The following is a 13,413-nucleotide window of genomic DNA, read 5'->3' on the forward strand; positions in this document are numbered from 1 at the left end:
TCCAGGGTAGTTCAGATATTTCTCAACTAGAAATATGGTTTAATTCTCTATTTACTGGCTCTAATAAAAGGGTTCTTTTTCATTTCAAAGACTAGGAGCAATATTTGTCACAAATAAATAACCAACTAACTTCATTGTTAATATTGTTTAAACTATCATTCAGGAAGTGAGATATAGAAAACATTACATTTCTTTTTTTTAAATTTTATTTATTTATCTTTAGAGGGGACGGGAAGGAGAGAGGGAGAGAAATATCAATGTATGGTTGCCTCTCGTGAGTCCCCTGCTGGGAACTGGCCTGCAGCCCAGGCATGTGCCCTGACTGGGAACTGAACCTCCATCCTTTGGTTCGCAGGCTCGTGCTCAACCCACTGAGCTACACCAGCCAGGGCAACAGTACATTCCTGAAGGTAAAACTTCATTTATCTTTACCAAAATTTCTACTCAACATTGTGTATTCAAAGCTGAAGTGCCAGATGTTAAAAATTTTTGGTTATACAGATAATATTTTCCATTCATGAAGTTATCTGAAAGATTTTTAAAAACAAGTTTTAAAAATCTTTAAAAAGATTTTTTAAAACATGCTTTCAATATGGTCAGACTTTCATCCTTGAAATTCTAAGTGTTTCTATTATTTTTACACCTTGAATCAATAATTTAAAAAGTTACATAGTTGAAAATTTTTTGTTGAAAAATGATTCTGCTATCAAAATGAATGTTTACTCTGTATATATGTTGTCACAATTCTTTACTGGTCTTGTTAAAAATACATATAATTGTTTTTATTTAGTGAAAGCATATTTCTATATGTTTTTGTGTGTGCAAAAGTTAGACAAAGAATGGAACCCCACTGAACCTTCCACATTAAAATGCAGTTATGCAGGAACAAGTCTGGAAAAATAAACACATATAACAAGTTAGTAATAAGAACAATCAGAAATCCACTGAAGCTCAACTAAGGGGGTCACACTTAATATCTTGAGGTTTTTTCCTTTTTTAAATTCTAAGAAAATATGTAAAACATAGAAAGTATGTAATATTTTATCAGTGACTTCTAGAGTGGCAGAAACAGGGTTTATGAAGAAGCCGAGTGTTACGATTTTTTAATAGTAGATGAAGTTATATGGGTAAATACCTATTAATGCTGGTTTGACTGGATCTCTTCATTATACTACTGAGAATCGAGTACTTAAAAAACAATAGAAATAATAGCATCTGATTAACAACAAGCAGACCCATTCTGGAACATAGTACTTTGCATATATATTAGGTAAAGAAAATACTTTGGATTGTTAGAATTTAGTTCCACAGCTAAAAGGAGCAGGGAGAAATACACATATTTTAATAATTTTGGATAGGCCAATTTTGCTGGTGTTAATGTATATTTGTAGCCTATTTGTAATTTATATTTTTCTGTATTTTTAAAACTGTTTTGTACCAAAAAAATTAAACCAAGCAATTAGTTAAAGAGTAATGGGCACTTGCATTCAGACAATTTGTATATTCTTACAAATGTGTTTAATTACAACTGCTTGAAAATTACCCCAGATTTTCAAAAGTTTTATTTTAAGTTTGAAGACTAGACAAGGTCATACTGATTTTACAACAGCCTACATGGTTTAAGTATATATACAAAGAAAAAAAACAACATTGGAATATCACACGGCTTGAATGTTTTCAAAGGTTATTTGTGTCTTAGTTACTTCTGTACCGACACATCAGATGCCAGGGGTATTCTAGTCCATACTCTGTCGACTAGCGAAGATACAATCATTAGTACCCTAATACTTCAAAATTCACACCAATCCTTAGGAAGTCATTCAGAAAGAGAAAGTCAACCCTAAAATTAGAATTAGTAACTATGATAAATGCTTTTAATAAAACAGATAAAATGGAGATGTTTCACATTTGAATTTCATAGATTATAAAACTAGCATATTACAGTTACTCAATGTGGTGAAGACTAGGGAAAACTGTATTTTCCTTATGAGATTTTACTTGTTTTGGTATGAATTTAAACTGAGTAAAGTCGCCTCACTTTGATGTCCCACATACAGGTGACACAAAAGCTACATACTACTTTGATTTTGTTGTTATTAAAAATACCATTATGATTGACTTTCTCTTTAAATTCTTTACTGTACTTGAAGACCACTCCATACATCTATTGTTAAGGAATGCTAGTAACACACAGACAAACAAGACAGTGACAGTCCAGTGGCTTTCATTATGTAGCACAAGTAATGAAAGAAAAAAACTTAGCGGTGTTGCACAGGACCTCAACGTTTTGTACACATACCGTACTTTCTTTTCCAGAACGCTTAATTTTAAACTCCAACAATGCTGTGTCTAAGCCTTATAAAATAAATAGTTGTAAAGCTTATATATTAGATGTTGAGGACTTGTATGGAGCCAGTGTGAGCTTTAATTTGAGAAACATGTCAATGAAACCTCCATCATCAATAACAAATTGTTATGATAATTGCTTGTTTTTTTCAGAACCTTTGAAGCAAAATAAATAGAAATCGATTTTCATCTTGGAAATGGTTACTACTTTGTCATTAGTAAGTACTTTTCTTCTCACAAATGACTACAGAATGTGCTTTCCTAGGAAACCACCACCAATTTCAAATCTTAATAAAATTCTGGTTTCACAGAAAGTGCAGAGATAAGTAAAGAAATAATGAGTACGTTTGGCCAAGCTATGCAGAGCTAAGCTAACATTTGTTTGTTAAATAATAAAAAAATTAAAGTGACAAACAAAGCCTTCATCATTCTATTATGTTAAAATAAAGATAAAGACATATAAATATCATCAAAATGAAGATACAATTTTGGTTTAAAGAAACATAATACAATTTAGTTCTTTTTAAAAAAATTGTAGTGTGAATTTCTTTATAAAGGAAGAATTTGGAATTTACATAGTCATAGCTTCTTTCAAAAATAGAATTTCAGATCTACTGATATTAATTATGATCGATCTACCATCGATCTACGATCGATTGCAGTTTTCAAATATGTTCCATATATAAGCAAATATTATACTTCTTTTAGGCAAATAACAAAAACTCAATTCAAATATTAACTCACTCAAGCAATATACAATATAAAGAATATAAAACAGAACAAAAAATCACATAACATCTGATTAGAAATAAAAGTAAAAGAACAATAATATCATTTAGTACTACATGTTACAAATTCGTCTTCAAAATTCTATTATAAACACTAAGCGTGTTTGGTAGGCACAGGGAAATAACTAGGATAATGTAGACTCACTACAGAAAAAAACAAACAACTTATTGCTAACATTGCAGTATTCCTTTTATAAGAACTGGATGAGTATTGATTATAAAAGCTCTATCAACTCTTGTTATTATTTGATAACTATGAGATTTTTATCCTTGCCAGTTTCTTTCCCTAATATTTCCAACTAGTGTGAATAATTCAAAAAACTATGAGAAAATTCATTCCCAGTTAATGTGATGTTACTTAAGAAATTTAACTGATAAAATCAAATTAAATAAAGCATTGAAAAGGCAGGCTTAGACCTCTTTAGATAGTTAATGGCCTACCATAGTTTGAGCACTTTTTCATGAAAAACCCCACTCATTTTCCTACAGATTTCGCACAGTTCATTCCATGGAGACAGAGAAGAGGAAAATAGCGAGGAGGGTTGTGGGCGTGGCTCTCCTCACTCCTCCTCTGTGCAGCCCAGCAGCTCCGACCTCAGCGTGATTCTCCCATACCAGGACCAAGGAAGGATTCTTATGTGCCGAGCATAGATGGGAGGGTCAATGACGTTTTTCCTGTGGGTATCATTGTCAAAATTGCCCTGGAAAACCTATTAAAAGAGAGTGAAGAATATCAATCACATAGCCTTCTTTTTCTTGGGAATTATTTTATAATTTTCTTGTTTGGAGTTTCCCCCACCACAAATGAGAAAATTTTAAAAAGATTTTATTTATTTATATCTAGAGAGAGGGGAAGGGAGGGAGGAAGAGAGGGAGAGAAATATCAATGTGTGGTTGACTCTCACATGGCCCCCACTTGGGACCTGGCCCCACAACCCAGGCAATGTGCCCAACTTGGAATTGAACTGGTGACCTTTTGGTTTGCAGCCTGCACTCAATCCACTGAGCTACACCAGCCAGGGCCAAATGTGAGATCTGGTAACTAATTATGTTATATTGCAGCTTTTAAAAAAATTTTATTTATTTATCTTTAGAGGGGAAGGGAAGGAGAAAGGGAGAGAAACATCAATGTATGGTTGCCCTTTGCGAATCCCCTCCTGGGAACTGGCCTGCAGGGAACCGGCCTGCAACCCAGGCATTTGCCCTGACTGGGAATGGAACTGCGATTGTCTGGTTCGCAGGCCCGAGCTCAATCCACTGAGCTACACCAGCCAGGGCCCAGCTTCTTTTTAATGATCATTTTAAAATTAAATTGTCAATTAGTATTTAAAGACTTAAGACGAAAATTTGTTTTGTAATACCGGATTACATAGTTCTATCATTTTAATCTGCCTACCAGTTTTATTTAATGCAAGAAATACTTCTTTTTTGCATTTGTCATGGAGTGATTGATGTTGGCTAGGCAGTTTGCTGAAAGTGCTGTCTTCTAAGAAGTGACTCAGAGAACCAGGCTGCGAGCAGATTACAGCCACATCTGAAACATGTGGCTTCCATATTCAAAGGGACACATGGAAAGAGTTGTTAGATTATGCAGGGTGTTTGAAGGAGCAAGGTATGGAAGCAGCTGACACCATTTCTGGATACATCTCATTGACCTTAACGATTATATGAGCCTGGCCCCACTGAAAAGGTGGAATTGGAGAAGAGCATGTGGTTATTTGGAGAGCATTAACAGTCTCTATCACAGTGTCTTTTGCTCACTTCTCACACAGAGAACAAAATTAATCCATCTCCAAGAGCGACAATCTAATCGATGCTGTTTTTGACCTATGCTTTTTTTTTTTAGCTTCTCTATTACTTCCTGTGTCCATACAATACTGCTGTGATCACTGTGGCTTGTAATACTCTGAGATGATAATATGCATGACTGTTCTCCTTTATTCTTCTTTTATTTCAAACCCTTTTGAGCAATTTTCTCCCTAGAGACCTTTAGAATAACTTTGAGAAGTGTCTGCTTCAGGGAAAGAAATATTGAAATAAAAACACTGGGATCCTGATAACAGTGGCATTGAATTATGTAATACTCTTGGAGCAACTCATGCATTTATATTATTTAGTCAAGATTTTACTATTTAAACCCTTTGATTCTGAACATTTATTATTAAAACATTTCCAACTGTTTCATATTTACGTTTTTGTTTTAGCACAATTAAGATAATCAAAATCTCTAAGATTTCCCTTTTAACAGTTTGAGGCATTTTATAATTGGAAGATAATTTTATTTCTTGCTTAAGATCAAAACATGGCCAAAGGGAGACCTGAAAATAAAATTTGCTCAAAGCAGGAAAAAAACCCCTCCATCAGCACATGACAATATTTAGCCATACCTTTGAACACCCTAAAATTAAAGCGAATGTTTTAAAAACGCCATTCTAAAATTAGTTGGTTCTGTCCCAAATGATCAAAAAAGCCTCCCTGGAAAGAAAAAGAAATAATGCATTCTTCTCTAAAGCATTAGACAGCATGGTACTGATTAATATTTAGAAGCAACAGACAATTTGTGGTAATCTTTCTGCTGGTTTCATGAGGGGATTTTGTTTCCCCTCAAGATAATGAGGGGAAACAAAAGTGCCATTTCTGAAGAAGAGAATACTGAACTATGCTGAGTCTAGAATTTATCCTCCTTGCGCATCTGAATTCACATTCATTTAATAGGAGTTTTATCCTCAGCAACGCTCTGGCTTGCATTGGCCCAGGAGGAACTAATTCTGGATTAAAATGTGTTACTAAGTAACAGTGTCTCTGTTAGCAAAAGCTCCCATGTATAGGACGTAGAAAACAGTCAAAATCTTGAGAGAGGTTGTCATTGCAACAGCAGAAAATGGGAGAGAACATGCTGTGGTTCCCTGACATTCTCTCTGACATATGATATTGGATTCAAATGCTTCACTGAGGCTATGGTGTTACAATTTAATATAGAATCTGAAATCCAATTTCATAGCCCTGCTAGAGAACTTAATGTATATCTTTGGAATAATAGAGTTTAAATTCATTAACTTCTATCACAAGATCTACGACAGTCCAAAGTATAGTGTTATTCCACTTGTCAGGAAGAAATACAGGAAGAAAAATTTTTATTTTAAATCTGTGGTTTTCAGCACGTTTCCAGAAGAAACTATTGACATACGAAGCAATAGTCAGCTTATTAGTTATATCAATACTTAGCTCTTTATAATGGAGAATACATACGGAGAAGTTACATCAACTCTGAAATTGCATATAGCTAGGACATTTCTGATTTGATGTGTAATAGTCATAAATATTTGAATGCGCATTAAAAAATTAAATGAAGTTTCATAAAGCAGGATGGTTTAAAATAAAAATGTCCACAGAAAAACAGTTCAAATCTGCATTAGAATCACCCAAACTATGATCTAAGAGTATTGAAAATATAGTTTTGCTTTCAGAGTTCACTCAGTAATGACCAAGCACAGAACATGAAGCACACATTTGCAAATTCTAGCATGACTTCTTATACTTGCTGTGCAAACATGTGGTACATATGCTGTTTTCTTGTCTCTACCACTGGGGAGATTCTGCTTAACAATGCTATTTCAATGTTTTAACTAGCAAAATAAAAATGCAAACTCAAACTCAGTATTTTTAATTAGCTTTGTAAAATCTGTAAGAATTCTAGAAGAATACTTTCACTTACAACTTTACCAATGTAATTTCCTTGATTGAAATCAAGTCCAAAAAGGCTTAGAGAGAACCAAACTCTCCATATAGAAAAGAAAACATTGCATGTGAGATAGAGGCTTTGATTAATACGTTTTTAGAAAGAGTATGCACAAGTTTCAGGTTTAGGAGACTTGATTAGCTGATGACATGTTTGCTGATGTACTCCAACATGATCATGCTCAGGGGTCTCTTAGGCCTTTCCCAACATGTGGGGCTTAAACAAAAAGACCTCAAGGTTCTTTGGAGAGGTTTCCACACTTATAACCTAAGAAAAGATTGGAGGAAATGTGGCTGTCTGCTGGGGCTGAGATCTTGGATTTTGTTTTCTAATATCAACCCTCCTAAAACAGTAGCTAAAATTAAATCATATTCAATTGAGAATTCAAATCTCAAAGCAGAGAGATTATCAGATAAAATAAAAGAATTAAATGTTGCTGGAAGCAATATTTAATATTTTTCGTAAGGCGAGATTTGTCATTAAGGCCAGAGTAGATGTCCTCAGTAGGATCATGGAAGCGGGTGATATCCTCTACGACGGACGGAGTCAAAGCATATCTCAGCTTCCCTTGGCAGTCATGGATTATGACTCTGCCTTCCACAAAGATAGAGGAATCCTTTGGAGGTTTCTTACATACGCTACTCAATTAGCAAGTCATCGGGTTGTGAAGATGTTCTTTTTCTTTGGCCTAAACTTAACTCATTAAAAGTTTTAAAGAACATTCAAAGAACCTATGCACACAATGTTCATAGCAGCACAATTTACAATAGCCAAGAGTTGGAAGCAACCTAGGTGCCCATCAGTAAATGAATGGATCAAAAAATTGTGGTACATATACACAATGGAATTCTATGCAGCAGAGAGAAAGAAGGAGCTCCTACCCTTTGCAACAACATGGATGGAACTGGAAAGCATTATGCTGAGTGAAATAGGCCAGGTGTTGAAAGACAAATACCATATGATCTCACCTTCAACAGGAAGCTAAACAACAAAACAAACAAGCAAGCAGAAAAAAAACAAAGACACTGAAATAGAGAACAAGGGGACAGTGACCAGAGGGGAGAGGGAAGGGAATTTAATGGGAAAAAGGGGGAGGGATTTGGAGGAACAAAGAGGAAGGACACAGGAACGAGAACTAAGGGGGGGGGTGGGAGGGAGGTGGGAGCACAGAGCGGGGGGGGGGGCTGGGATGGGAGAAGTAGACAAAAAACTGTATTTGAAAAGTAACTAAATAAAATTAATAAAAAAAGTTTTAAAGAGATTCCCATTGTTCTAACCTGCTGGATTTTGTGTTCACATCATCCGTAGTGACTAGGTTTAAGCATTCTGTACAGATTCCCTGAGCTCTGCAAGGCTAACAAGTCAGTACTTTAGCAAGGTCTCAAGTGACCATCAGTTCATCACTTTGGCCTTTTGGTCATCTCTCTCTGGATTTCATATTTCTCTTCTGGTATGTGGAGACTAACATCATATGTGGGATTCTAGATACTAAGGAAATAAAAGGGTTGAATAAAACTTTCTCTGGGTTTCTCCATTTGCATTTGTGCTGTTAATGGTGTCAAACACACTGTTGGCTTTATTGGCTATACATGTACATTGATCTCATGTCCTTAAGAGAGACAGGAAGGGCAAAGATAAAAATTCATTTCTCTAAGGCAGCATAAGGGGTGTGTGTGTGTGTGTGTGAGAGTGAGTGTGTGTGGCTAAGGTAGTGTGAAAGCTAAAAATTCTTTATTTAGCATATATAATTTTGATTATTTATCTAGTCTTCATCTAGAGTGCTACAAAGAACTTAGAAGAGCGCAGGCTTTTCTAGCTCTGATTCCTGTAAAGCCCTGTTTTTATTTAATTCCACCTATACAATGCAAGAAACTGAGACTTGGAAGACAAGGCATAACACCAGCTTCCCTCTCTAATATTTCAGGAATGAGCTGTCCACCTATTCATGGTAAGCCTCAATATAACAGGGCAGGTATGTATATTCTAACAAACACAGAAATCCAGCTATCCAAGAAACAAAACAAAACAACATCCACAAAAACAAACTCAGCAACACTTTGACACATTTAATAATAATGCAAACCTTTTAAATTCAGATTCAATGCTAGGCTAAACATTCATGGTTCTTTAAAAAAATTCCTCACATAAGAAGATTTTCAAACTTGATTTCATTCCATTGGCTTCTCTCTGGTTTAACTGTAACTTGATTAGAGTGTGGTATTTCTTTGGACACAGGATGCAGTTTTTACCTGGATGGCTCAAAAGAGTGCACCTTTGTTGCAGATGAATATTTCTATTAATGTAGTCTGAGATTTAAAATGATTATACTATATTTTGGGTCATGGTTAATTGATTTATGGCCAAATAAACTATGAACTTCTTCATAAAATTTCTCTTAAGCCAGTATTTTCCCATTTTTTTACTCTAAAATGATTTTATAGTGGATGAAGAAATTTGTATTTATTCCAATTATATTTCTTTATATTGAATTCATGACATTTTAAAAATAGCAATTTTATTTAAAATTATAATTTATTTAAAAGTGGTGTAGATTTAGTAGACATTAGGGTAAGTATTTGTTTCACAATGTAACCACTTATGTATTATGTGAATATAAAATCTGATTTTTGTGAGTGACATAAGAACTTATACTAATTGGTTTATGATTCAGTATCATTAAAGAATTTTTATGTACCTCGTATTAATATTACTTGAATATTTTTGGATTGTCAAATATTTCAGTTACATCTTGAATCAATGGTGTAAGTGACTTAGAACCTTTGAGAATTTTCACAGGATAAGCATGCACAAATGGTGATAAACATAATATTTATCCATCTGAACAGGATTCATAAGAGACTTGTTTCCTCTGATTCCAAAATTAGATTATCAATATTTTTTTTGTGTGTGTGTCTGTGCGTGTGTGTGTTTAGGCTATGCTGAAATTTATTATATACCTTACTTTGTCTATTTGGAACATTTCAAAAATCAAAACTTTTTACTTAAAAAGCAAAATAGAAATTGTCTTAAAATATATAGGAAATAGTTTAAAAAATCCAGTTAGTTGGATAAATCTACATCACATTAAAATTTCTTATTGGCAGTTTTGCATGTATGAAACTTCTGTTAGAGTTTGAATATAAAAAAATTTGAAAACAAAGTTTGATTCTTTTAGCTGACATGGACTTTAGCTATTTTCAGTGAATTCAATTTTCTAGGAAAATTCGCCAGCATCCTGAAATCATTTCATGATTGAATGGCTGGTATATCATTCTTGATGGTTTTCTCTACAATCAATTCCACTAAACCAATGAAACTCTGTAACAAAATTAGTCTAAATATAAGTACATTCTTTCAGGTGTAATAAGAAAACAAGAAACTAGCTTTCAGGTAAATTCCAGTATTATAGGAAATGTTCCCCGGGAAATAGTGCATATCGAGAATAACATTCTAAGATGTACATCAAAAAACACAAATAAACAAAAAAACAAACAAAAAACCTAAGGGTTTTGTTGGACATAGTAGAGTGTATCAGCCAGAGTCTACACTGATGATCCCTCTGCAGAGGGAGTCGGGGGTGAGCCGTCACTACAGGACGTCCCAACGATGCTGCAGCCGAAGTCCTCAGCAGCAGAGAGGGACAGGGAGCTGCCTCAGTGTCTTCCATCCCTAAGCATCTTGATTAGCACTACTGCCCTCCAAAGGTGTGAAAGAAGTAAGGCCATGCCCACCTGAAACAATCTGTTCGTAGGTGAAAATTTCCGCACAGTTCAGAATGTGTCAAATTTAGTTTAGTCATAGTACCTGCAGACACATGTCATTCCAGTGAGCACCGTGTGGTTCATACAGCTTTGTGTAATATGAGTGTGCCCTAAAAGACTAACCTTACCCAAACAGAGGTCTGACCTTTGTCTTCTGCTTCTGGGAAACAATTCTAATCTTTTTGAAAGTCCCGTATGATAAAAGTGTCTGTTTACATGGGGGCCTGAGGTCTCACCAGATGGTCCGTGCCAACAGTGTGAGTTATGGTGGGGCCTTTGGGCCAGCTTCACTACTGGGGGGATGGAGCGCTGAATACTAAAGTCAGACATGCAGGTGTTCTATGCATGCATGTCTGTGTGACTTCAATAAAAACTCTGAACATCAAGGCTGAGGTGTTTCACTGGCTGGAAATACATCTCGTATATTGTCATACATCATTGCTAAAACAGGTTAGTACTGCCTCATACTCCACTGAGAGAGAACGGAAAGCTCAAGGCAGCTCTCTTCTAGACTCTGCCCCGTATGAGTGGCTAATTTTTACATGAATCCGTTCACTCTCATGAAGTGCCACTATGAGTATAACAATTTTAAATGAGTTCTGTGAGTTCTTCTATTGAATTATTAAATTTGAGATGGTCTTGGAGACCTCTGAGCTTGCAGTTGGTGTCAGAAGTAAGGATGGAATTGTGAACTCCTAAACTTTGCAATATTCAATTGCTGCTGAAGGGTTAGAGGACTTTTTGATATTTATAATATTGATTAGCCTGCAAAGGGACCTCGATTGCCTGAAAGGATTGTATCTAAAACATCCTCATATCATGTACCAGACGTGTGACAAAACTAATTATTAACTTAAACTTTTCTGACTCTTTCAATAAATCCTGACAACCTATTGAAATTTACCTATTGTAACTCTAGAGTGCACTTTCTAAATCCTCTACTCTTAGGTTCTATTCTATTTTACTTGCTATTATTTTTATTTTCTGAATAATATTTATTTTCACAGATATAAATTTAATAAATATATCAAACAACTAGTATTACTTGTTCTGTTTCATATTTCCACAACAAAACAATATACTATCTTTATTCTTCTGTATTTCTTTAATGTCATTTCTGCAAAGGCTGACACATTCTTAGGGGAATATTACTTTGGCCATCTACTGAGGATTAATTTAAAGTCTTCTGAGAAACTGCAGTCAGGTTTTCTGAAAGCTGTAGGAGTATGGTGACATATATAAATAATTCTGTACCATATTTCACAGTGGATGCCAATTTTCCTGTGTTCCTTTCAAAATATTGGTTTGTTTCATGAGCCCTTTCAAAAGTCCAGGCCCTGGTTGCTTTAGAGATTTCTGTGCTTCCCAAGCTCCCTCAGTGAAATTATATGAAGCTTTCAAACTGCCTATCCAAAGATTTAACTTCAAAGGTCCAATTATACAGCATTTTTGTTTGATGGGGGAGTGAAAAGAAAAACATGGGGACAAGTTCCATGATTTTTTTCTCACCAGCGCGTGACTCGTTCTCAACCATTAAAATGAATATATGGATTCTCTTAGAAAATCATTCCCACTCCTATTATTGCTCTCAGGAGATTTCTTGTAATTCTGAAATTGGCTCTCTTTTGTAATTATATAAAAAAAACTAGGTCTTTGGCTCTAGGGAATGCTGAACTGATCTAGCTTTGCTTCATACTCTGACTGTATATAAATCTCTGATTACATTCCAAGAAAAAATGTTACTAGACCACAAATTAGATGTTCCCTTAGAATTCTTGCAGTACTATTTTGCACTCTATTGGTTTTTACTTAGACTTATTTTTTTCTTCAAAATGCACCAATGGGAGATTTTAATAATAGGTGGCCAAAATGCAAATATGCTGTATATTTTCTACCCTGGCAATAAAAGGCCACTCAGTATTTTCAGATATTCATACATTCTCCATTGTTTTCCTGTAATTGATGTTAAATGTCGGTTGGCTGATATACAATTCCTGATTGGGAAAGAACACTGTGATCTCTTTCTAAAATCCATTGTTTCTTATGTGTTCTAGGGTCTGGAGTATTGGGAAAGACAAGGTAATGGCACACTTTTGAGAGTGTTTTTGAGAACTTGTAACTTCTGACCTCACATTGAATGGGCCAATTGACTCAAAGAGATTGAGATTGAGGGATCTAGGTCTCTACAGTCACATCAACTTCTCTATTATTAATAAGTAGCATAAGTTGTAGGTAGAAAATAGATAGGGGAGAGGGCAAGAATAGTATGGGAAATATAGAATCTAAAGAACTTGAGATACGTGGACATAAACTAAAGGGGGGAAATGGTGGGGGAGGGGTGGGCAGGGTGGGGGGGAATGAAGGGAGGAAATAGGACAACTGTAATGGCATAATCAATAAAATATATTTAAAAAATAGAGCCAGATGTATGGAAACAAGAAACAGACTGATAGTGATCAGAGAGGGGTGGTGGGGGATAAGGGAGGAAAGAAGGGAAGGAACTAGTCAAGGAACATGTGTGAATGACACATGGACATGGATACCAGGGTGGGGATTGACTGTGGGAGTGGAGGGTGGGATGGGCAGATGAGAACAAAGTGGGAAAAATTGGGATAACTGTAATAGAACAATAATAAAATATTTAATAAGGAAAAAAGTTGGCATACATGAGACTTGTAATTTCTCAGTCTAGTATGAGAGTTACTAGTTAAAGATTTCCTAAGATGAGACCCAGCCAGACAAGAGAGGAAGGGAACTGGGGACAAAACAGCCACCCCAT

At 35.2% G+C, this 13,413-nt stretch overlaps 1 protein-coding gene across 2 annotated transcripts in view; it reads right to left on the minus strand.

The window, feature by feature from the left end:
- Positions 1-1,544: 1,544 nt before the first annotated feature.
- Positions 1,545-13,413, minus strand: part of EDIL3 (EGF like repeats and discoidin domains 3) — a 390,073-nt gene continuing 378,204 nt past the window's right edge. For both annotated transcript variants that reach the window (XM_037142971.2, XM_037142972.2), the window contains one exon: positions 1,545-3,844. In XM_037142971.2, the coding sequence (XP_036998866.1) occupies positions 3,695-3,844 (150 nt within the window). In that variant the 3' untranslated portion in view covers positions 1,545-3,694. The remainder of the gene's footprint in view (positions 3,845-13,413) is intronic.

The sequence above is a fragment of the Artibeus jamaicensis genome, unplaced genomic scaffold (genome assembly GCF_021234435.1).
Source record: "Artibeus jamaicensis isolate MK-2021 breed Jamaican fruit bat unplaced genomic scaffold, CSHL_Jam_final contig_373, whole genome shotgun sequence".
NCBI classification, from domain to species: Eukaryota; Metazoa; Chordata; class Mammalia; order Chiroptera; family Phyllostomidae; genus Artibeus; species Artibeus jamaicensis.